The sequence below is a fragment of the Myripristis murdjan genome, chromosome 9 (assembly GCF_902150065.1).
Source record: "Myripristis murdjan chromosome 9, fMyrMur1.1, whole genome shotgun sequence".
NCBI classification, from domain to species: Eukaryota; Metazoa; Chordata; class Actinopteri; order Holocentriformes; family Holocentridae; genus Myripristis; species Myripristis murdjan.
The window spans coordinates 16,640,761-16,664,727 of NC_043988.1; the positions used below are offsets into that span (position 1 = coordinate 16,640,761).

A 23,967-nucleotide genomic window follows, 5' to 3' on the forward strand; every position below is an offset into this window, starting at 1 on the left:
AAATATTCCCCACACTAAGGACTTGTAACATTAAAAAACCACTTACTATTCTTACCCTGAATCTGTACAAATTCAGTTTAACCCCTGTATAAGAAGAACCTTGTATGAACCACTCTGCTGTAGGTCATATTATCAGAGTGAAAGAGCTAGCCTTGGAATGGAGAAACACTGAACTCTTGCTGTATTAAGAAGGCTGGAGGGCTGAACCTTGTTTACTCTAGCCGCTCACACCCTCAGAAATGTAGTAATAAAAACAGTTTAACATAAAACCTTTATTAAAAGCACAGATTCATCTATTATCTATTATGCCTTAATTAACACGATACCCTTACTGTTTTCAGCGTCATTTTCTTTTAGTGTCGAATCTAGAGAGATGAAATGAGCCTCCAATAATGCTTCAGGCTTTATTTATTCAAGCACCTTTAGCTAAGCATACCGTTTCAGCAATGACAATCAACCTCACCTCAGAGCTGTATACAATCACATGACTGAAAAACGTCTGCTGCTGGTCAGTCACAGGCCACACCTCTCTCTTTATTGCTGCTTGTTTACTCAGTGACCCAATCCTGTTGAGCCATAACTCAGATAATGTGACATGGAAAGACGAAATAACATTTCTCAAGTTGAAATTTCAACCGGATAATAAACTGAGATTTAACTAACCCTATCCCATAATGATAGAAGGAATCTCTTATCTCCATTATTAAATATTCATTATTTAATATCAAACATCGTAAAATACAAATAAAACTGAGGAAACAGTGGAAACGTTCTATTTAAATATCTCTTTCAGGTAAAAAATGCACATACCTGTAATAAATAGCGTCATAGTCTTAGCATACTTTATAATAAAAACTTTAGGCTTATTCTTCATTGTGCAACTGAGAGCAGGCTGACATTGAAAGACAGTGTGATAACAGGGTTGAACCTTATTATTTCTATGGATTTACCCAAATTTTAACATACTGTACAATAAATGCAAAAGAACCCAAAACGTTTTGTACATCTACATGGCACATTAAACGAAAAACACATACAGCAGCATCACTGTCCAAATTAAATAATAAATTTCTTATCAACAGCATACTTGATATCAGATTTGGCAGAGATCAGTTACATATGGCAGCATGTTTTTGGTGACACTTTACGTACAATCCTAAACCAGAAAGGTGCAGACAAGATCTAAACTCTGAAGTATATTGTCCACTGATCAGGATTTAGCTCCACTGGCTCCCTCTTGTCACCCAGCCGGTTTGAGTCATCGTCAACTGTTTCACAAAATAATTAAGAGAGGAATCACAATGAATTTCTGGCCTTGGTTTGTTTTGTTGTCTTCTAACTTCACTGATGAAACAAAATGTTGATTAAATGTACAAGATGTTTGCTGTTTTCAAATTATGAGGTGTCCCCTGACTCTTCCACTCTACCTCCATCCTAACAAGCTTCAGCTGATATACGGCTTCGCTGGATTTCGACTGACCAAAATGATGACATTAAACTGGCCGATGGACTAAACCACACAAGGCCATGGACCCACCAGTATTGTGCCAATTATACAATAACAGTAAGTAAAGACTACTAACTCCATAGCGTGAACCCTAACTCTAACTATGATGCTACACATGTTTTCTGAATTATTTTTCACCCAAAAAAAACTTTCCAAGGACAGCAAAATGTGAAGATCACTTATACAATGCAATGTCTTCTGAAACAGCATTTCAAAGTAAGAAGAACATCAGGATGGCTCTTTGCCATCAGCTATGTTCTTACCATGGTTAGGTCTTCCTCTCTTGATCAAACAGATAGCCAATGAACATCGGAGTTTGAAAATAATAAAGGTACATTATGTTTAAGAACCTGAGTGAAGAGATAGGCAATTGAGTTTCAGTGTTATCGTTCTTCCAGTTGTTTACTTCTTGACACAAGTACGAATTCAACACTGTTAACTATTAAAACGTCCTACTGTGCAAAACCCTTCCCAGAAGAAAACACTGCATTTATCATTACATTACAATACTCAAGCTTGGATGTTGTGGCTCAACTGTGGTTCAGCCTGGTTAGGTCAGGATCTCAAAAGAGTGGAGACACTGACTTTGACCCAAACATATTATAGTGAGGCTAAAACCTGAGTAGTGGACACAAGGCACCAGTCACCTGTCTTTTCCACTGACTTTATTTCCGATGAGGAGGGACATTCTGTGTGTATGACGTCTGTCGCTTGAAGAACTTGTCGATGGTGTTGTGACGGCCAGGGCCTCTGGCCTTCTTAGAGGGAGGAGAGGTGGGTGAGCCTCGTCTAAAAGCCATGAAAAGATAACACAAAAAATACTCGTTATAGAAGAAATAAAAGCACAACTCTCCACTTGTTTAATTACATCACAAATAAATTCATGTCACTTTACCTCTAAGGAATATACATACGGACATACACAATTGCCAGCTCTGACGTTTGTTGAAGCAACAATCTGTAATTGAGCAATCTCACCTTTTGATCTTGCCTTTGTTCGCATGCCTTGGCAAAGGTTGCTCTCTCTCTGTGAACAGAAACAGAAACTCATGGATAAGGAAAAACTCCATCCTTATCTCCTCCCTGGCAAAAAGAAATGACAACTATCTATGAGGGGGGATTGCGCCACCTCTTCAGGGATAAAAAGAGTGCAATTTCTGAGGCAGGCTTGTTTAAGAGGAAACTGGGGTGGACAGACAGTCCATTGTGGGAAGTGAATAGGTGAAAAAGTGATTTAGCCATTTCCAAGAGCAGGGCAAAGGAAGCCCCATGGGGTGAAATGAGATGTCTCTTCTCTGTGGGAATCAATACACACATCCAATACAATGCTACTGTCAGTAAATGATAAGGTCGCAGGCCACCCACACCCACTCATCCACATGTGCATAACTTTTATTTACTCCGGAGATGTCACATAAACCACAGTTAAGAGTTACTCTGAATGGCAAATATCTGGCATCAATAGTAATGGATGCATTCTCAGATTTTAGATCCATGCATGGAATAACAGGCTGGCATCCCAACAGTCAGCAAAGAACAAAATGAATGATTCATAATGAAGTGCACACAAAAAGTGCTTGATTCATCTCAGTGCAAAGCATTAGGTTCCTGTAAGCTTGAAGGAATACTGTACTTTGTCATTTATTAACCTCACCTGTGACATTGCTGTTAGTAACAGTAACTGAAGGTAGATCAGTGGTCAGAGATGTTTGTCCCCTCAGCTCATGCAGCACATCCTGGTTCAGGCAGACATCAACATGGCAGTTGAAGACAGTGAGATCATCAGTGTCCTGGGACACCTGACATATTGGACAGATGAGGACGGGACCTGTATGATCATAGTGCGACTCATCTGGTTCAAATGGCCCCTGTTCCGAGATGTCCTCTGACTCGTTGATTGTTGGTTCAGACGTTTCAATGACGCTTGAGTCTTTACTTTGCTCCACCTTCTCTCTCTCCTTCTCCTTTTTAGCATCACACTCCTCCCTCTCATCGTCCATCACTTCACATCCTTGGTGGCCCTTCTCTGGTTCCATATCTGAGTCTGAGTCAGTGTCTGTGTTTGGGTCCAGCTTTGTAGAAACGTTGCTGAGACACTGGTCTATGTGTTTGTTGAAAACATACAAGTTGGAGGTCTTCACCTGTCTACAGCACACAGGACACGTGAGGCTCTCTGAGTCTGTGCCACTCCTCTCCAATGTGGATGCATGGGCCTCTAGGGGGAGGACACTGACATTTTCTGTATTAGGAAGAGCTTCTCTTTTACCTGAGAATGTAAATCTTCTCTCTGATTCATGTGCCTTTGTTGGTGAGCCCTCACTCTTGTCAACGTGGATCCCTGTGGAAGTTATCACAGACGGACTGTCCCCATGTCTTTCTTCTTGCTTGTTTGCACTCTCCGCCTGGAGTCGCAGTCTCTGGGCATGGGCCCTTTGGAAGAAAGACTGTTGCTGCTGCCCTCTGATTTGGGTCACCTCTGACCCCCTCTGCTTCGCCAGCCAGGGGACCTCACCCTGCTTCTGGCCCTTCTCAACTACAGGAGGGCAAGCAAGGGGTCCAGACTGGGTAGAGCCATTGACAAGAAGCTCTTTCCCAGGCTTTTGACAAACATGTTGGGAAGGGCCACCAGAGTCTGCCTTGCTTTGCTTAAGGAAGCCAACAATGCTCTTCTGCAGGGGTGTCTTGTCATCTGTACTGACAAAGGCAGATATCCGAACACCTACAACACAAAAACAAATGATATCAAGACAACTTAGAACAGAATAGAGGCATTATCAACTGTGTTACTGCTTCAACATGCAATGTGTCACTGAATTAATCAAATATATTTTACAATAGATATAGAAATTGGTATGTTAGGTATGCAATGTTTAATTACCCATAAGCCTCAGTCTCAGTAGCTGGGGGCTGACATTTTCTATCTCAGTTTTGAGTAAGTCCTTAGCCACAGCAAAGATCTCGTCCACTGTAGCAACAGCATATGGCAACGTCCATGCCCTGGTTTTCACCTCAAAGTTCACATTCTTCAGCTTCAATGTCACCGTTTTACCCTTCAAGAATATTAAAAACAACACAGTTGAATACATGTTAGCATCGGGAAATAGTTAAGGCCATTTCTGTATGAAACAGTTCTGAAAGGCTATCTAGCAACGTCTTAATTACAGAAATAATCAATGATAGATACACTGTATGGAAGGACCATAAATAGAACATGGATGGATATCTGTGTGATCTGTCATATCACTGATTGATTCGTCAGAATGCACTGGGTGAGTAACGGGCCACAAAGCACTTCCACAGTAATGTGATCATCTCCCAGAGAGACATTTCCAAGGCTGATAGTTGTCCCCTGCTGTCTCTTTAATGGCCCACCATTTCCTGCAGCTATCAGGGCCACATCGGGACCCAGGCAGGGGGGTGACGGCCGTGCCAAGCCATCCAGTGCTCTCCCCATCGATTGGGAGAGGAATGAACAGGTTGAGGTAATTGTATGAGATTCTGTCTGGAGTCAGGGTGGTTCTAGGAAGGCCAAGAATAACATTTGTGATTTTTTTAAACAAATATTACCCCTTTCTATCAATCCATTTTTGCGGTATTGTCCATTTCTCCTGAAGTACCCTTTTGGTTTTCTTTCTCTCCCTTTTCCCTCTGGAAAACTCTGAGGCAATCTTCCACAGCTTCAAGGTATGATCCAGCCAAGCAATGACTGCTCAGCGGTTATAAAATCATAAACTATGAATGTAATACAAAAATTTGCATGGTTGGTGTAACCCAGAGGATATGGATGGGCAATATGGACAAACACAAATATCACAATAAATTTGACCAAATACCTCCATATCAATATTATGACGATATTGTAGATAGATATTTAAACACAAGACATTTTTGATAAACAATCATTAATAATGTGGATATGATGACCAAGCAGGTAGAGACAAATAACATAACAGCTACAACAGTGTAATAAATTCATAACATGTCATCTCTTTACTGTGTTACAGCATTTAAAACCACGACAAAATAAAAAAAACATGTCAGATCACGGTGTTACTAAAACCAAAATCCTAGACATTATATAGTCTCATATCATATCAATATAATATCAATATATTACCCAGCCCAACTGGAGGGCAATAATAGTTACACTCGTTCTTATATCAAGATCTAGCATTATGTTAGCCAAATATGAGCTTATTCTAAAAGTAAACTTGAAAAAACTTGAACATGAAATACCATGTCCCATAAAGAAAACTAGAATTTTGTGGCTCTATACCTTCAATCCCTCCTTCTTCATGTCTTCAGCTAGGTCTTCACAAAGCTCCCTGCATAAAGACAACTGCTCCTCAGCTGCACTCATTTCTCTAAATGTCCTGTGCAAGACAAGAGAGGGTTGGGACAGAGAGGAGCACACCAAGGAGGTAATAAGGGCCAAGCTCGGGAGCAATAAGCAACTGAAAATATATCAGATTCTCTTTCAGGTTAAAGAAAAACATACCTTTCTGTGCTCATGCTTTTTCGTTCTTCATTCCTAAATGCAAACGCAGACAACCGTCTAATTAACTCCAACATCATATATTGTTCAAGAGTCCTCAGAGAGTTAACGTAAAATAGGAAGTTGCCCTACAGATGTAATGAGATCTAGGCACCTTTCAATGTGTGTAGAGCCTAAACCCAGGGAAACCCGCATGAAGTGATGCCAGGCTGTCTCAGAGAACAACAAGGACAGCAACGCCATCTGCTGACCAAGATGAGCACAGCTGCTGATTCCCAGAGCACTGAGCATTTTCTCACTCACCTTCCCTATGCCAAAAACCTGGAAAACACAAACATACTTTTACTGGCTTCATGTTGTGATATAAAATTCCTGTCATCCATCTTGTTCCATTCATTAGTCTCTTCACACTACATCTTTCACAAGACCCACGGGCTATGTTTATGTTTTAGCTTGAGAAATGTGTACTGTACTTTGCGAACTGGTAGGTTCTGGATGAAGTCCATGACTGCCTCTCTGCTGGAGGGGAGTCTGTATTGGCCGTTGGGCTTGTTCTTGTCACTGCACACCTTGGCAAGCATCATGTTTGGAGCAATGCCTAGAGGAGCGAATTGTAAACCAATGGCTGGTAAACCACATGTGTTAATGTTAATCATACAGACAAACAAATGTCCAGGAAAGACTTGGCAGACTTTTGTTATTATCACCAGTGAGCAGTTTTGTTATTATAATGCGTATGCTACGTTTTTGCAAATTCTGAATTTGGTTTTACTCAGACAGCATAACATAGCAAGTGAGATACACAAAAGAAAACTCTGGTGGGATTCAATATATATGTTTTTATAAATGTTTTTATAAATGTTGTTATTGCTGAGAACAGTTGTATTGCAGTTATATTCATATTGTAAACCCCAGGTAGCTCCTTGCAAAGAGCTAAAGGTGTGGCTAAAGCATATTGCTGAGTGTGCAAGGATGAAACCCTCTCCTGACCTGCACTGGCAGTCAGCATGGTCTTCTGCTCAATGCGGAAGCGCATCTCTCTCACAGCGTCCTCTGCAGACGTTCCAAACACCTCGAAAGCCCCACCAGCGACCCCAGCACCTCCAGCACCCGGCAAGCAGGGAGAGGAGTTTGGGCTGTCCTCAAACAGAACAGGAGAGAGGTCTTCTGCCTCACCCTCTTTCTCCTGAGGGAGCTTCTCCTGCCCTTCAACTTCACACAGAGAGCAGGGAGGGTTACGACACAGAAGTAAACAAGAAAAAGATGGGGTGATTAAAGATGAAAGAGATGGAGGGAACAAGACATGATAACAGATTGTTTTTATATTTCATCTTGTACTAGTCATGTCTTTTGGTACGCTTGAGATGAGGAAAATACAATGCAGACAAGAGACAGTGGTACTATAGTCCTGATGTTCACTAATTTGCTTCTTCTGTCCAGTTTTTAACGTCCTTCCGCCATTTGCTTCATATCCCACACACAGTTCTGTCTGCCTTCAAATATGATGTATGAACAGCTACCGAAATTCAAGAATATTACAAATGTAATGGTATTACTGAGCTAGTGCATATAGCTAGTAGTTCATCATACATTAGCAGTTTGTTGTCACATTGATCATGAAATAGAACTTGTCCTAGTAAATATCTATGATATGACACATCATTAAAACTATAATTATTGCAGTAAATGCTGCAGTTATTAAAAACAAACACACGGCATCGTGTAATGATTGTATTTTTCAGTACAACTGAGTCCTACCTGTTCCAGAGCTGCTGGTGCGGAAGCGATGTGTGCGTAAGGACTCCGGCCAGCTCTTCCTCTGTTCCAGGTGGTCTGTGAAATCCAGATAGGCTTCATCCAGGCTCAGTGGCTGGAAGTGGGGGTCATAGTCTGCAAAGATCTCCCGGATCTAATGCAAGCAGTTAAGGATTTATGGACTGTTGTCTGCTTAAGCAAAAAGGCATAAGAGCTCTGAAACCCTCTTAACTGTCTTACAATTACTGCAAAGCACACTCTCAAGAAGTATGTGTGCCCATCAGGTATTTTGTAGCATGTTTCAGGAAATCAGGACTAAGGAGCAGAGCTATCCATTATATAATAGTAATGCATACCATGGGTTTTCATTCTTGTTATCAGTGTCTGCATGTCTATATTCATTTCTTTGTATATGTGAGTATGTGTGTGTGTGTGTGTGTGTGCGTTTTGCCGGCTTTCTCACCTCATCGCTCACTGCTCTGTACTGGTCAAAGTTGGTCGGGACAATGATCAGGTTGGGACAGAGTTTCTTTGCAATGAAGCCAGGCATGGCCGCTCGAACCCCAAACTTCCTTGCATGGTAGTTTGATGTTGACTGAAAAAGTAGGCAAAATATCTATATATATCTATATATATATATATATCTATATATATCTATCTATATATATATAGATATATGTATGTATGTATGTATGTGTGTGTGTGTGTGTGTCTGTGTGTGTGTATTTTTTTTTTATCCAGAAGTCTCTAAAGAGCCATAATGAAGAACAGGATTTGCTTATGTATCATCTGGGATCATCACATAATACCAGGATTAATCACAGTCATAAGTGTTTAAATCTGCCAGATGGCAATTTAACTCACAAGCATGCTCATGGACCCTACAGCCATGGGTTTATCCTTCAGCTCTGGGCAGTCCCTCATCTCCACAGCAGCATAGAAAGCATCCATGTCCACATGTACAATCACACGGTTTAGATCACGGCTCCTTTCCAGCTCAGAGGCCAACCTGTCCACCTACAAAGAGAGATCTTATGTCTGAACAGGAAATATGACTTATTTATTTAACAGAAACAGCACAGCACTTTTCGTGTGTGTCTGCGTTTTGGAATGACAAAAACAGCTTTGTGCATTGTGCTCGTGTACCTGAGCTTGTGCTTTCTTAAGCTGTTGCTCTGTGATCTGTGCCTTCTGCAGCATCATTTTCTCAATGCGCTGGTTCACCTGCTGCTCTCTCTTCAGCTCATTCTCATAGAAGCGGGAACCCTGCGGGAGTGGTACATGGAGGATGAAAACTGATGGATTTTTTTTTTTTTTTTTTTTTTTGCACCATCTATAATGATAAGCTTTAATAGCACACCTCTATTCTCAGTGCCGTGCAAATGTATGCTTTTAACCTGGGGATATGAGACTTTCACACTAGGCTGGACACAGCCAATGTGCCTCACACTTCAAAAAAAAAAAAAAAAAGAAAGAAAAGAAATGTAGCTCACATCTCCTATGGTCCAGTGAACACTACAGAGACCCCATTTTTTACCTTCCTACACATCCCTTGTCTTTGTGAAGATTCTTGCTGGTTATTGAAGCAAGCAAGTGATTCACATCATCCTCAAATTTGAGTGAATGGATCCGCAGCTCTGCAAGGTTGTGTGCAGGACTTCGCTGAGTCTGTGAAGACCATTTCCACACAGCAGCGAGCTCAGTGAACCGGTGAACAGGTGTGTTTCACTTATTGGCATCTTACCTTTGATGACTCCATGATGATCTTGTTGATCTTGTCCCTGTCAAGACCCTCCATGCCAGCCTTGTTGTCATTGAGGGCCATTCTGGAGAGGAAGCCCTCCTCTTTGGTGGATGCACCCCCATTCTCCATCCCTAAGCTCTTGCCCAAGAATGGACCCTAAGAATGAAAAGACATGGATAAAAGCAGGCTGGACGGTATGGATAATATAGGCTATAGGCAATTACATCAGTTCGTCAGACTGATAACATGTTCACTAATACTATCACATCTCAGCTGTGCCCTAAACGTGGTTGACACTGCGGTAGCATATATAACGTGATCCATCTATTATATGTCCCATTGTTCATCAATACTACACCATCATCCTGCTTCTCGCTGGCTAAACTGAATACATCATATTACTACTAATAATCAGCGACTAACCTTCTCAAACCTTACAATCCCAGGAATAATAACACAAAACCGAGACCATTTGGCTGTCTAACGTCTTCCTCTTCTCCTCTTGGCTTTATTGGCGGCTGGCAGACAGCTGGCTGTCTAACGTTCATGTTCAGGCAAGTTTTGAAGAGTTATGGCGTTGCTTCCGCTTCTCTACGTCATCACCGAAGGGGGTGTGGCTTGTTTTGTTTGCGGATGTCACCCCCTCTCACACATCCACGCTGCCACAGCTAGTGCATGAATTAAAAAGCACCTCTAAACAAATTGCGTCCATTGTATACGACTGAGTAACGCTTAAGAATAGATAGATAGATAGATAGATAGATTTGAAGTATATTAGCATTAAATTATCAACTGTTTATTTTTGTTTGGATCCCTGCAGTACAGTGAACTATAAAAAAAACAACATATTGATATTTTGAGGAAGTAAAATTAGTTTGATTCTGCTTTTGACTGAACATAAAAACACAAAATCTCATTTTAGGATAGTAAACAAGTGGAAAGTGGAAACAAACAAGTGGGAAAACAGTACTCGAAAATGAAGGCCTATCACATTTATTTTGTTGCATATGCATCATTTAGAGCGATCAACATAGGACATACAAGCAGCCATCTTATCCGCTATTCATATACATGACACAGTCCTGATGATAAATCCTAAATCCACTTAGAGCGGTTCAAACTCAGGTTAATGCAAGTGAGGCTTTACAGCGCAGGAACATGACATGACGCTCCACTGTCATATCTCAAGCAAAAAAGGTTGCTCCACATTTCAGTTAACATCTGCCTCTAGATTACAATTTTCTCAGGACAAATTCAATGAGGTTAACCTTCAAGTGGCTCTTATTGTGCCGTATTAGTGGAAAGGTTCATCCTTTGATGCAGTTTTGAACAAAAGTGTATTTTGGCCGACTCCACATACATGAGACTGGATTTTCATTTGTTGAACTGCAATTGATGCCTGAAAATACAGTATATATATATCGTGGTATCAAAGTGGCTATTAACGCGTAGGTTTGCATGTAATTACATGTGTGCACTTTCACACATTTGTAATGAAGATTGTCCCATGCAACAACTCGAGCTCTCGTGTCACACATCCACACTCGTTGTATTAAAGTATCGTGTTAAAAACACATGCAATTTGTACATTATCTGCCAAGGCGCTCACGGCTAGCAAAAAAGCCATATCCACTTCTTTTTTACACTCAAAGTAATGAAAGCCAAAGCGAGGGAGCCGAATTTTATAGAACAGCATTGAGTGTCAAGTAAGCACAATAAACATCACACTTCCTGTACCGTTTTTCAGAATAAATCTCTTATGCTGTGCGCGACCTTTTCAAAATATTAAAGTGCAAATAAATAATGAATAGGTGAAGAAACTGTGGCTAAGTGAAGTGCTTCCGGCCTTTTTGGAGCTGAGTGTAGTAAACTTGAAGCATCTCAGTCAAATATACACTGAAGCATGGCTGCGGCTCCTCCCCCGACCTCATAAAGACAAGCTAGTCAGCTCATTCGCTAGTGCTAACTAAACTGCGGAACCAGATCACTGGTACAATGCGTTTTGTCGTCATTCGTGGCTTGAAGTTGAGGATGCAGGGTTAATACGAAGGCCTTCCCCATCTCCGAGTGTTTTGCTACAGCTGAGTTAGCTTACGTTGACAATGTTACGGTCACAAGTTGCTTCTTAAGTTAGCTAGTTGCGTCGTTTGACAGCTAACGCTAGCTAAGCTAGTTAGCTAGTCTCATTTGTATTCGACACCAGTTTCAAAACAAAGCCCGCAAAATCGAGAAGTTGAGAGTCAGCCTGTCACCTGCAGACGAGCTAGCTACAAGACAGCTAAGTTAGGTTGAAGTCCGTCTGACGGCCGTAGAAAGGCGGCGTTGTCCGGTCAACGTTAACTTTAGCGTTTGCTGCACTGTTTCTGCTCACTTAGTTCGCTGACGTTAAGTTTAAAAAGCTATTTGCAGGTTTTTACCGTGGCGCATTTGACTCATTATCAGCTACGTGGTTCACTAATTTACAGCTCATTAAACTTTGCCTCAAATCATTTGCAACTAAATGTCTGAAAAGAGTTCATCATCGGGCTCAGATGAGGATGTGGACCCAGAATCTGGACAGCCTGTGGAGTTTGGAGGCGTCTTAAGCAAGGTTGGTTTACTGACGTTACTTTGCTTGTTTCTTGAGATTGTTTGATGCCAGAAACGACTACTTTGGCTACACTGCCACTCATTTACTGCAGCTGCCAGGTGAGTATCAATGCTCACAAATTGCAGTCAGTTACCTGGAGTCATTTCCCGAAGAGGAGGTGCAGTTTGCACGTTGCAGTCTAGCTCATCATTGGTCTTGCATCTGTTCTGTGTTTACAGTGGACAAACTACATCCACGGATGGCAGGACCGATGGGTGGTGCTGAAAAACAACACGCTAAGCTATTACAAGTCAGAGGATGAACGGGAGTATGGCTGCAGGGGCTCTCTCTGTCTCAGCAAGGCTGTAATGACAGTAAGTATTTGCCACAGTACAAGGAAAGGGTATCACAGAGCTGCCATCTAATGCACTAATAGAAAGCAGAGTGAGTTGAACATCTTTTAAGCATTTCAGTGAGTCAGGGCAGATGAGAGGGGGCACCATGAAAGCCTTCATTTTCCGCATCAGTGCTTTGGGAGTAGAGTTACCTCTCCAGCAGGACTCACAGTGTTTTAATCTCCTCTCTCTCTGTCATTAGCATGGCTGTGAACTTGTATTCCTTGAGAATGCCTGTTCCTCAAAGATAGAAAGGTAAATATTAACCAGTTATGAGGCTGTTATTTAGATCACAGGATAGTGACCTGTATTTAGCAGACCAGGGGATTCTCGCATCAGCAGTTCACTGAACACACACTCTTGCCACACAGTAGTTATTTCACAGGCTACTTGAAATTGTTGTTTCCTCTTGTTGTAATGTAAGCCTGGACCACATACTGGTAGTCTTTGTTCTGTGCTTCTGTTTCTGGCGATTGGACTTGTATTCTCACCATGCAGGCCTCCTGTTGGGCAGATAAGCTGAAATCCCACACCCTGGTTGAATATTCACCATTCTCTCTAAGCATGCTCCCACCCAGTACAGAGGCCAAACAAATGGTTTTACTGTGATTTGTGAAATAGGATTAAATGACCCAGAATTGGATTAAAATCACAATATGAGAGGTTACAGTTTGTTAGTTCTTTGAGGAGAAAGTGGTCTTTTGAGAGAGCATTACGCCAGTTCCTGTGTTTGTGCAGGCCTAAATAGAAGTGCATGAAAGCTAGGGTGTTTTGTAATTCTGTAACAACAGTCCTAACTAGCAGTGCACCCGGCTTGATTGCACTCCCTTACTAATAATCTGAGCAATATGACCCACACAGCAATTGCTCACTGCCTCTCCCTTTTTCCCAAATATCCAAAGCCAGTGCTGTCTAAGGAGACTGTGGTATGAGGATTCAGGAATGCGAAAACAAGCCCCTGCTTCTCTTGCTTAACATCAGTCTGTTTTCCACTGTGTGACTGCACACACATCAGATTCGCCTTGTTATGACTGATAAATGTGCAGGAAATGTAACTGTTTGAAATTCCAAACCGTGAAGCCAGAGCAAACTTTTGTCTTGGTTTTGACAAACTCCTTCGTTTATATTTCTATAGAGGCAGTTAAACGATATCCATTGTGTTCATCAACTGCTCCATCGGCTCTGTTTCAACTGTAAATACTAAATTGTTGCACAGAAAAAAACACTAGTCTACTCTATGAATATTCTCCAGTTGAGACTCAAACATGCATGCACACACAGGTCTTAAGATAGATCTTAGCTAGTGGAAAAAGAGTCTGAGATCTCCTCTGTTTCTACTGACACGCCCAAATGTTTGAGGAAAAACTCCTCTTTCCATCTTTCCATAACAACGTATAAGATACAGTGTTAAATCCAGACGACAGTCCCTGCAGCATTGGCGTGTGCAGCATCAGTCTGAAGTAGTGCTTACTCAAGGAGAGGGGGAGCATTCCAGGCACAGAGGAAGAGTTATAAACTGGACTGTAAAGCTGTGGTTTATGGGCCGTGTCTGATACAGCACAGTTTGATAGACTAGGTTTCTCAGAGTGGACAGTATGTATTAATGGAATAATGGATAGTTGGACTGGAGGTTAGCATCATGTGTCCCTGCTTATAATGAAAGTTTGAAACTGAAAGGGGATTCATAGGGCCGCCTTCTGAAAGTCAGCAAGGCAAATCGTCAGTCTTAGACTTCCAGAGCTGACTCAGAAGGTGGAGTGGAGTTGTTGTTGTTTTTTTTTTTCTTACATAGTTACTGGGCAGTATAATATGACAACGACACAAGACTCATTCTCTTAAAAATGTACCCCTCCTAGAGATAAAGCCCTAGAGATTCAGATGTTCCACCTGTCTCTTATGGAAACTAATACTGTGAGGTTGCTGGTTACAGTAGTAGAAAGCGCTAAAGGGTTAGAACAGGCCACTTGCCCTCACCACCAGCATCCCAGATATTATGTACATTGTGAAACTGAAAACTAGTGCGTATGTGTAAGAGCAATGTTGCATTAAATTATGCAGGCTGGCAGTTAGGGTTTTAGAGCGAGGCATGTGTGTTGCTGTTGTCAGTGGCAACAAATAAAACAGCGCATGAGTGTCATTCTGCAAACCTAATTAAACTCAAGCAGCATGAGGTTATGTCAGCTGATGGAGTAGCTGATGTCTTCTTGGTGCTACTGGCGAGGGAGACGAAGGGGAGAATGAGCTCTGTCTTACTTCCTATTGGGATTCCGTGAAGAGCAGACCTCCTCAGCTCAGTGCTGTGGTCAAATTCCAATCTCAGAGGAAACGGGGGAATTCTTGGTGCACGTGCTTGAATTCCTAAGGAGGTCAGTAGTGGGAGTTGGGTGGGGTACAAGGCAGAACGGGGGTGAGGGTGGTGGGGGAGTTTGATGCTCTGGCCTAAGACTTTGAGGAAAGGTTACTGTGACCCAGGTTTAGGAGAAGGCACATTGGAGGAATCGTCGGTCTTCGGAACAGCTCTGTGGGAGCTGGAAGAGTTTGGCCATGAGACATATAGCCATCAGTTTCTAATTAAGATTCCTGTTTATTGTGTGGCTGAGGCTTTTCTGTGACTGATGGAATCCATGTGTGTCAAGAATGTGTCACTGTAAGTTCAGGCAATGTCATGAGCAGAGAGAGGACTGTAGATGCACTGTAGCATGCACATCACTGTTATTCGTCAATCAATTCTTTCTGCAGTGGAGAAAATGTTGCATCTTGTACTTAGGCATACAAATCCCAGATATTTTTCTCATAATGCTGTAGTAATCAATATTACACGCTGACATCCCTCTTGTGTTCTGCCTAATTACTGTTGACGTGCCTTGTATTCCCTCTCTGCAGCCTCATGAGTTTGACGAGTGTCGTTTTGACATCAGTGTGAATGACAGCGTTTGGTATCTCAGAGCCGAAGACCCGGAGCACAGACTGCAGTGGATTGAGTCGATAGAGCTGCACAAGGTGAGTGACTCTTTCTTTCTTTACCAGGGATTGTTTGGTTTTGTATCTTTGGCTTCCTTGTGCCCCTGGTTTTGCCTGTCAGTCAGACATTCCTGTGCTCTCTATTGGCTTATGCATTTTTGCTACATTTGTACATAGGGTTTTTGGCTAGTTTTGAGGTAAATGAACTGAATTAGCCTGTTAGTTAAATTAAATCCTTTGCCAGTCAAGCTCAAGGATTTTTTGGTTTGCATCATATTTAAGGAATGGATGCCTTTTGTCTTGTGGCATCTTGTGGAGGGGTTGAAACCACAGTATTTGCTCTGTTATTTACCTTTTTGCGGTCTTCAGATTGCAAGGGTAATATGAGGCCATTGTGTTGCTTGGACTAGACAAGGAGTAGTCTGGTATGTTTCAGGGAGCTGGGTGGGGTGGGACAGGGATTGGGGAATGTGACAGGGTCATAGCCCCTCACCCTGAGAATGCTAAGAATCTGAGCAGTGAGAAATTGAGGTGGGGGTATCCCTCGTCATCAGATATCCAGCAGCTGCACATCCAGTTGATGATGCATGGAGTCCCAGTAAAATGTGTAAGGTCTGTTGGCTTTATCTACTTGCCTCACTTGACAAGTGCTGTTGTTTAGATAGTTACTGTGACAAAGGTTATTTTGTCTTAGTCAGAGCTTTTGCATGCCTTCCATTCAGCAGTGCATTAGGCTAATGCAAGGATCATGCTTACTCCTTAATGTATTTGTTTCCCTTAAACAATGTGCACATATATGATTTTATGTAAAAGGATTTGAAGTTTTGTGGTTTGTAGCATTAGAAGTGACATTTTCATTGCAAAAATTTTTTCGCTGACAAAATGTTCTAATCAGAAAGAAACTAATTTTCAGTTAAAAAAAAAAACAACAACGTGGGATGTCTTAAACAAGAACAGTCTTGTTTAAGACATTAAACAACCTATACCAGCCTTGTCTTGCACCAGTAAAGCATAGCTGTAAATAGGTATGTGAAGTGGTGGCCTAGATTACATTTAGTATACCATAACTATTAAACTGTTCTACTTTTGTCATGTTTTTAATGTCTAGTGTTTATACAGTGTTTTCAGTATCCTTCACCCTGTTCTTCACTGTGATAATGGGTGGACTGGTGATAGCAGCGCACTGCATAATTACTTGACGTCAGGTGAAATGTGTCAGAGGGTAAGAGATGTGTGCATTAAAGGCAGTCATGAAAGAGTGCTTGTTTCCTTTGTAATTATTTGATCTTGGGGAAAAATCCAGTAGCTTACAGGTCCAGACAAACTAAATTTGATTGTTCGTTCTTGTAGGTCATTGTGTCCTGTTTACCACAGGCATGCTGTATGGCTGTGAGACCTGCACAAATGCACTACCCGTGAAGAAATAAACACTTTGCCGTGAATTCTCATTTAGGTCTGTTCCTCCAGTAAAATATTGCTGTAGAAAGTTTTGTTGGTGGCCCTGTGTGTTGCCTGGTAGCTGAGTGTTAGTGACCACAAGTCGCTAGCCCATTAACTGTGGTGTGTAAGAATGCCAGGGTTATGGCTGGACGCTGACCTTTAGTAACCTTTTCAGAGAGTAAGAAGCCAGTGCAATACTACCTGCTGTACTGGATCAACTGGGATGGGTGTGAGCGACTGCACTGCCTCCATCTGGACAGAGAGGGGCTTGCATGTTGGTTGGTTGGCCACCAGATGTCTGCAACTGAGATCTTGGTCTGTGTAAAGGTGTGAAACAGTGTAGCTTCGGATAGAATCTAGCATCACTTTTCTGCTGCTTTGTATAGGCACAGTTTTGAATGTATCCATGGTGTTATTTTGAACAAGTCTGTCTGTGGAGAACTATGTAGTCCATACAAATTACAAATAGGTATATATGGATGCCACATATCATTTATGTCCCATTTTATGATCTGTGTGAACAACTATTGGCTACCATTTACCCTACCATACCCTAGGAACGGCTGAGATTGTCACTAAAATGAGAATGGACTATACCTCTCTCTCTCTGAATATTGCACTTCCAGTAACATAACAAGTTGTTGTCAACTCAAGTAACTTTATCTTTGCTTCAACCGTCTCTCGTCTGTCCCACTGGTGCTCCATGTGTATGTGGAGCGGGGGAGCTCCACCCTCATTGAAAAACAGAGGAGAGGGGAAACTAACGTGACCGTAAATGACAGCAAAATGCAGTAGAGACTCATCACTGACCTGAAAGCTTGTTTAACAGCATGTCTATCCTTAAATGCCAGCCAGTGTTCTCTCTCGCTCTTTTGCTCACACTCTCACTCTCGCTCTCTCTCTCTCACTCTCTGGCACAAAGCACATTTAACAGCATGCGTCTTTGCTTAAATGCCAGTCAGGCGGTCGGACTCATACAAGCCAAATATTGTCTTGACATCGATAAAAGTGTCAGCTATCGGTGATCGCTCTGGACATCGTCGATCCCCAATGTCATCGTCAGTCGTTTCAACCCTACACTCAATTTCTTGATCAGGCAGGGCTCAACATAGTCCAGTATAAAGTTTGTGGTTGCACTGATCCATTATACTTGTGTGGGTCTGCTGACTGGCATAACAGATATCCAGTTCAATCAGTTTAACAAACCTCTGCCCTCCAGGTGCTTAATAGCATGCACTTATCTCTGTGTACCAACAAAATGTGGGTCTGCCCTCTTGGTAGGAAAGCCATCAATTATATTGCCTCTTATCCAGAGGCAGATATGTTTCTCCTCGAGTTTCATTTATGTTATTATTGTTAGCTAGGGATGGGCATTTCAGGCACAAATGGTATTTGATAATCATGGGAAAGTCTTCAACAATTTGTTGACCCACCTCACACACAGACACCCTGAAATCTACTTCTGCACTTCAACTTAACTGATGGGAAGCATTGGCTCACTTACATCAATTTACTTTGTCTGGTGAAAGCTAGACATTGATTGTTGATCTGTTGATGGGCCCCCACCATTTCGAAGGGGTTCCTCACAGAACTTTTTGATGGATGGAGTAGTCTGTGACTGCTTCTATCATTTACACAGGAGCGTCTAACTATCTAGCCTGTGTCACAGTGCTGTGGCAATGCTCTTGTGTGCTGTCATATGGAAGTGAGCTGATTTGAACGTGCCAAACTAATGTGAGAGCCCAAGGTCTCACATTACTACCAGGCACCAGTAGAAACAAGGTTTTGGTTTGTTTTTTTTTTTTTACAATTTTGTGACAAATTGAAAATCTTGACCCATCTCTACTGTTTGTCTGTTAATAATACTAGTAGTAATATTTAAAGAGCAAAGACCTGTATAGAGCCCTGCTTTTTTCCTATATGTATTTTTCAATTTCTTGCCTTCTCTCATTGAAACAGGAATCTGTTAAACACCTAATTAAATTTGTATTGACCTATTCTGTAAGTACTACTCCACACATAATTTGTCATTTTTTCACTCACAGTGCTTGAAATAACCCCGTCAGAAACACTGGTAACAATTTAACAGACCCACATGGACATGACACCCATTGTTTTGGGTCCCACCCACTAACATGGTAACATGGGAAATGTTATCACCTTAGATACTTTGGCCAGATAATGTATAAACTTTTTGCCTAAATAGTATGTAACTTACTGATTCTCATATTGTAATAAAGCCGCAGACAATGAAATCAAATGTGTTGTGAAGCAGTAGACAAATCAATTGAAGTTACATAACGTCTTAATTTAGGTCAGTGACTTTTGGAGGTGAGCTCTCATACTTTGCTTAAGTGGATGAGTTGAACAAGTCATGATGACAGCTTTTAAAAATCTCTTGTTAGCAGCGTTACAAAGGCCAACAATCATTATTTACATATTCAGAATAACAATTTCAGCTGTTATTGTTTAGGCGCACACCGCTCTTAATGCACGTCTGTGTGTATTTTTTTGTGTGTGGGTGTGTTTGTGTCGGTGGAAGTCGTGCTCGATGTAGGGACATTTTCATTGCTCAAGTGCAGCTCTTGATGAATAATGCATGCTTTTATATCAGCCGTTCCACACAGCAGCAAAATCAAGAGGGACACAAACTCTTGCTGATACTGAGAGGAATGTTCCATTCTGGCCCAAAAGAGGGGTGATATCGGAAGGACAGGGGGAAACCCCTTCTAATGTTCTGATAGTTTTCCCACCCCTGCCTCAGGCTATTATTTGGCACAGTCTGGACGCTGTATTGACCCAGATCGTGCTTTACAAGTGGAATTCTACAAATCAGAATAAGATGAGAACAGAGACAGAGATAGAGGCAGTCCAGAAGATCTTAACAGTGTTGCTCCCTTCCTCCCACTCTCTCTCTCCCCGTCTCTCTCTGTCTCTCCCTCTCCCTCTTGCCTCTCTCTCTCACTGTCTTGCTCTCTCTCTCATCTGTTCTGACAATTTCACAAGCAAGCCTGCCTCACTCACCCACCCAGTTGGCACTTTACTGCTTTATTACACAAACAGTCATTGACAGAGATAGTGGCTCTCTAACACATGCATGCACCCTGTATTAGTCCCTCTCTTTCTTTCTCTCTCTCTCTCTCTCTCACACACACACATAAAGAGTCACGGTTGCTCGCTAACATCAATGATGGATTCTGGATATAAGGACGGACAACAAGATGAAAAGGATTCACATTTCATGGTGTGTGGTCTGTTGATAAATGTATGCAGCAAGATGGAGAGAGAGACAGAGAGAGAGAGAGAGTGTGTGTGTGTGTGTGTGTGTGTGTGTGTGTGTGTGTTGACTCTGTCATGTGTGCTTGCGCAAGAACTGATGGAAAGCAGACCCGCTTGGCTCTGCCGAGGATTGGCAGGACTCTTTCCCTCAACTCGCTCTCTCCTGATTCATGGAGCAGCCACTGCCTTCTTTTCCTCCGACTCCTCAGGACCAAATGACTACTTAGCATTTTTCTTCCTCTCTCTCTCCTCTTATTTCTGCTCTCTTTTTCCTTCACAAGCTCAGCTGAGCTCAGCCGGTACGACATTTCGTCTCCACCTCCTCTTCTTCCCTTTTGTTCCTCAGTGAGGTGTGTCCAGGGAAACGGGAATAATGGAGTTAAACGTCTGAATTGTCAGAGCAGTGGGAGTGTTGGGGGAGCGTCCAGGCCATGTTGGGGCCAGCGAGCCGCCAGGACTGCAGCAGTGCCCTGTTCTGCTTTGGCTGTTGGAATGGCCGAATGGTGGGCTTTTAGCACGTTGGCATGTTGCTAGCTCACAGTCACATTCACCAGTGATCTTTTAATTAGTATGTCAGTGTTGTTGCATGAGTGCTGCCTGTACATGACCCATCTCAGCCCTTTTTCCACATCATGTGTAAATGAATTTCCATTTGCCTGCTTGCTGTTCTTCACATTAGTACCAGTGAAGAGTTAGCTGTAGCGTTGTAACCTGCTGCATGCCACTCCTTGCCAGAAATCAGTCACTCCTTTAAAAATTTAACTGTGGCTGCATGACTGTGTGCTTGACTTCTAGCATTTTAATGTTGAGTAATTTTTCCAAACTAGTATATTATTTAGTATTAATATTATTTTAAAGATACATTTTTGGGCATTTGTGCTTTGTCAAACAGGCACAGTAGAGAGAGACAGGAAAAACAGGGCAGAGAGGGTGGATGACATGCAGCAAAGGGTCAGGGCTGGATTCAAACCCAGGCCACTGCGGTTATGTTATAAAGTAATGTGGGGTATGTGCTCTACATGGTGAGTCACAAGGGGGCCCCAAGAAGTAATATTCTGAAATATGCATAAATATTCAGTGGTTGCTATGGTCAGCTACCTCACACTGCCTCATTACCATCATAAAGGCATGGGCATGAAATGCCATTTGATGTGTTGTGTTTGAGTGGGTGTTTAGTTTGCATGGCTGTGTCCTTCCAGTGGACTGGGTGCATAAAGATGGCAGCTGCTGGGATTGTCACAAATTTATAGTCTTGACCCATCAGTGCATTGCATTTGCAGTGTTTGCTTGGCCTCTTCCTTTTTGTCCAAATTAGCAACCATAATGGTTCCATTAGTGTAGTCAAGTTAAGTATCTTATTTGCTACAGTCTCAGTATAGCTTTGATCAGATTTCTATATAAATTAATTGTTTTGATTATCTTGAACAGAGTAATGTTACGAGCAGTGTAAGCCACTCAGTTAACATACCAGTGGCTGAACTAATATTTATTTAGCCATGTAATCATCTTAGTAAGATTTAATTCTTTTCTTTTTTTTGTGCACATTTCACTTTTAACAAAAATGATTAGGAGAGTTAACTCAGAGTGCAGAGCTCCATCAGGCAACCTTTTAATCACCAAGTCCAAGCACTGGAGAAGGGGAGATAAGCAGGCAGTGCCTCTGTATTTTCCCTTCTCCCGATAGGCGAAAAAGGGGCAGTTATTTGCCTTTGTCCGAGCACTGGAGAAATTGAGATGTAGGTGAGATACAGAGATAATAATACAGCTTGAATCATGGCATCCAGTAAATGCATCAACACAAAACGAGCAGTTTTTCCTGTGGCACCATAGGGCGTATAGATAGAAATATTGGTCAGGCAGTTAGGGCTAAGCCGGCTTACCTATTCAGTGTCTGTGTTCAGTTGAAGCTCACCATGGTTTTTACAGCGCTTGAGTTCCTTCATTTTATACAAATTACATCATATGTTTATTGAGTAGTAGCATCTGCACAATTTAACAACAAAAAAAGTATGTTAGCTCCGTAACCTTAGCTATGAATCATGCCTTAGCTCCAAACATCGGCACAATTCCAGAAGTAGCTGATCTTGCATTCAGAAAGAACTACTATGTATATTGGTTTTTAAAAAAGAATTACATTATTTTATTCATAAGCGTATTTATTTAATCACTATACAGTATATATATATCTACAAATATTTATATTTATATTTATCTACAAAATGTAAGGATTTTTTTTTTTTTTTTTTTGCAGTGCATTTTGAAGTCATGTTTAGCAAGCTGGCTCTAGCTTTTAAAACTGTGACTCTGCTGTGGAATGGTGCTGAATCTGTTTCATCTGAAATTAAAATGACCATTGGCTGAATCTTGCTGTAACACAGCCGTTGTTACTTATAAAAATAAATCTGTGCAAACCCGGCTTATTGGTGCAAATTGCATATTTTGAACTATGTAAATGCTTCAGTCAGATGACCACATGTATTGTGTGCATGCAAATATATCCATTGCACACAATTTTACATTTTGCAGTTGAGTTATCTGTGAAAAATAAATTCATATTACAACAGGTAGCCTTTTTTTTTTTTTTTACAGGGCTCTAGATGGCAACTGAACTGGTCGCCAGTGCACCTAACTTTTTTTTATTTTGCAACTAGTTTTTTCCTGCCAATAGCAACCAAGGAAAAAGTCTACAAGCAACAAAGTCTTTGTGAAGCTCTCATCTGCATCTGTTTGCCTTACTACATTATTGCGTGCAAAAGAATGAAAGAGATTATTGTAATATTTTATTGAATAGTATAATTCGAACAGTGTTAAGTTTATCAAAGGTGTTGAATTAAATGTTTTCATTTTCATTTTTAAACTCGGCAGTTATCAGAACTGCCCTAATGCCAGGTAATGCACATTATGTTGTTGTCTAACTGCTTAGCAGGTTAACATCAAAGAACACTGACAACTGGCATGAAAACTATTGAGTCTCGCATGCGTGCAGCTCCTCTGCCTCCAAGGTAGCTTAAATCAGCGTGGCAACAGGAGTTTCCTCAGTCATGTTATGACAAGGGGAAAATGCACTCCGCCTTTTGTGCTCAAACAAAGCATTAAACATTTGCAGTATTCATATTTCTATGTTATTTATTCTACTGTTCTTATTATGTATAACGTATACATGCAGAAGACAGGGCAGACAGTGGGAGGCAGAGCAGACAACAGCAGACACAACCGATAGGGGAGAGAAAATGTGAGGCAGCTCTGAGAGAATAGTGAAGCACATATTAAAGTAAGTGTGCGATCTGACACATACTCCATTTATTTATTTATTTATTTATTTATTTCACGATTGACATACAAGGACGTTTTGGCTCCTAAATATTTGGGGTCTAGGAGTCAGTGGCTCTTCTTTTTTTTTTTTTTTTTTTTTTTTTTTTTTTTTGTCTGGAGACTTGTAATATTCATGGAGTGGTCCTTTACACTCCTACTGCTCAGTAGTCAGTGTAAATGCTCTGAAGCTGTGTCATCCTGTTGTGTTGTAAGGTCCTCAAGCAGAGAAATGCCTGCCATCTTTTGTCACCTGACTTCTTTCTCACTTTGCGTGCTGTTGCTCAATGACTCAGTTGTCGCACTCAGAAATTCCTCTGCATGCTTACAAGCTAACCTGAATACTAAACATATTTTCTGGTATTAATATCATTTTACAATCATTGGATACTTCGAAGCAGTACCAAACTGAGTAAATTTAGGGCTAATAAAACATAATAAAGATACTACAGAGATGCTACTGTGCTCATTTATATCTAAAAGAATGTTAAGATTATAGGGCTCAAATTTTGT

At 41.4% G+C, this 23,967-nt stretch overlaps 2 protein-coding genes across 6 annotated transcripts in view; one reads left to right on the forward strand and one right to left on the reverse strand.

Annotated features, from left to right (window-relative positions):
* Window positions 1-390: 390 nt before the first annotated feature.
* polk (polymerase (DNA directed) kappa) lies at window positions 391-10,054 on the reverse strand. 3 transcript variants are annotated; one of them, XM_030060743.1, is made up of 16 exons: window positions 9,925-10,054; window positions 9,502-9,657; window positions 8,904-9,023; window positions 8,622-8,774; window positions 8,221-8,352; window positions 7,761-7,911; window positions 6,993-7,214; window positions 6,476-6,600; window positions 6,157-6,323; window positions 6,006-6,038; window positions 5,784-5,880; window positions 4,386-4,557; window positions 3,162-4,226; window positions 2,486-2,534; window positions 2,172-2,296; window positions 391-1,268 (listed from the first exon to the last, which is right to left on the reverse strand). In XM_030060743.1, exons 2-15 carry the CDS (start codon window positions 9,628-9,630, stop codon window positions 2,173-2,175), a joined length of 2,739 nt encoding a protein of 912 aa, XP_029916603.1. In that variant the 5' UTR covers window positions 9,631-9,657; window positions 9,925-10,054; the 3' UTR covers window positions 391-1,268; window position 2,172. The 3 variants fall into 3 exon arrangements, with proteins under 3 accessions (XP_029916603.1, XP_029916602.1, XP_029916601.1); XM_030060742.1 differs by having other exon boundaries at window positions 2,155-2,296; XM_030060741.1 differs by having other exon boundaries at window positions 391-2,296.
* Window positions 10,055-11,411: 1,357 nt separating this feature from the next.
* LOC115364777 (collagen type IV alpha-3-binding protein) overlaps window positions 11,412-23,967 on the forward strand; it is a 28,910-nt gene continuing 16,354 nt past the window's right edge. For all 3 annotated transcript variants that reach the window (XM_030059359.1, XM_030059361.1, XM_030059360.1), the window contains exons 1-3: window positions 11,412-12,091; window positions 12,310-12,444; window positions 15,349-15,465. In XM_030059359.1, coding sequence (XP_029915219.1) covers window positions 12,002-12,091; window positions 12,310-12,444; window positions 15,349-15,465 — 342 coding nt within the window. In that variant the 5' untranslated portion in view covers window positions 11,412-12,001. The remainder of the gene's footprint in view (window positions 12,092-12,309; window positions 12,445-15,348; window positions 15,466-23,967) is intronic.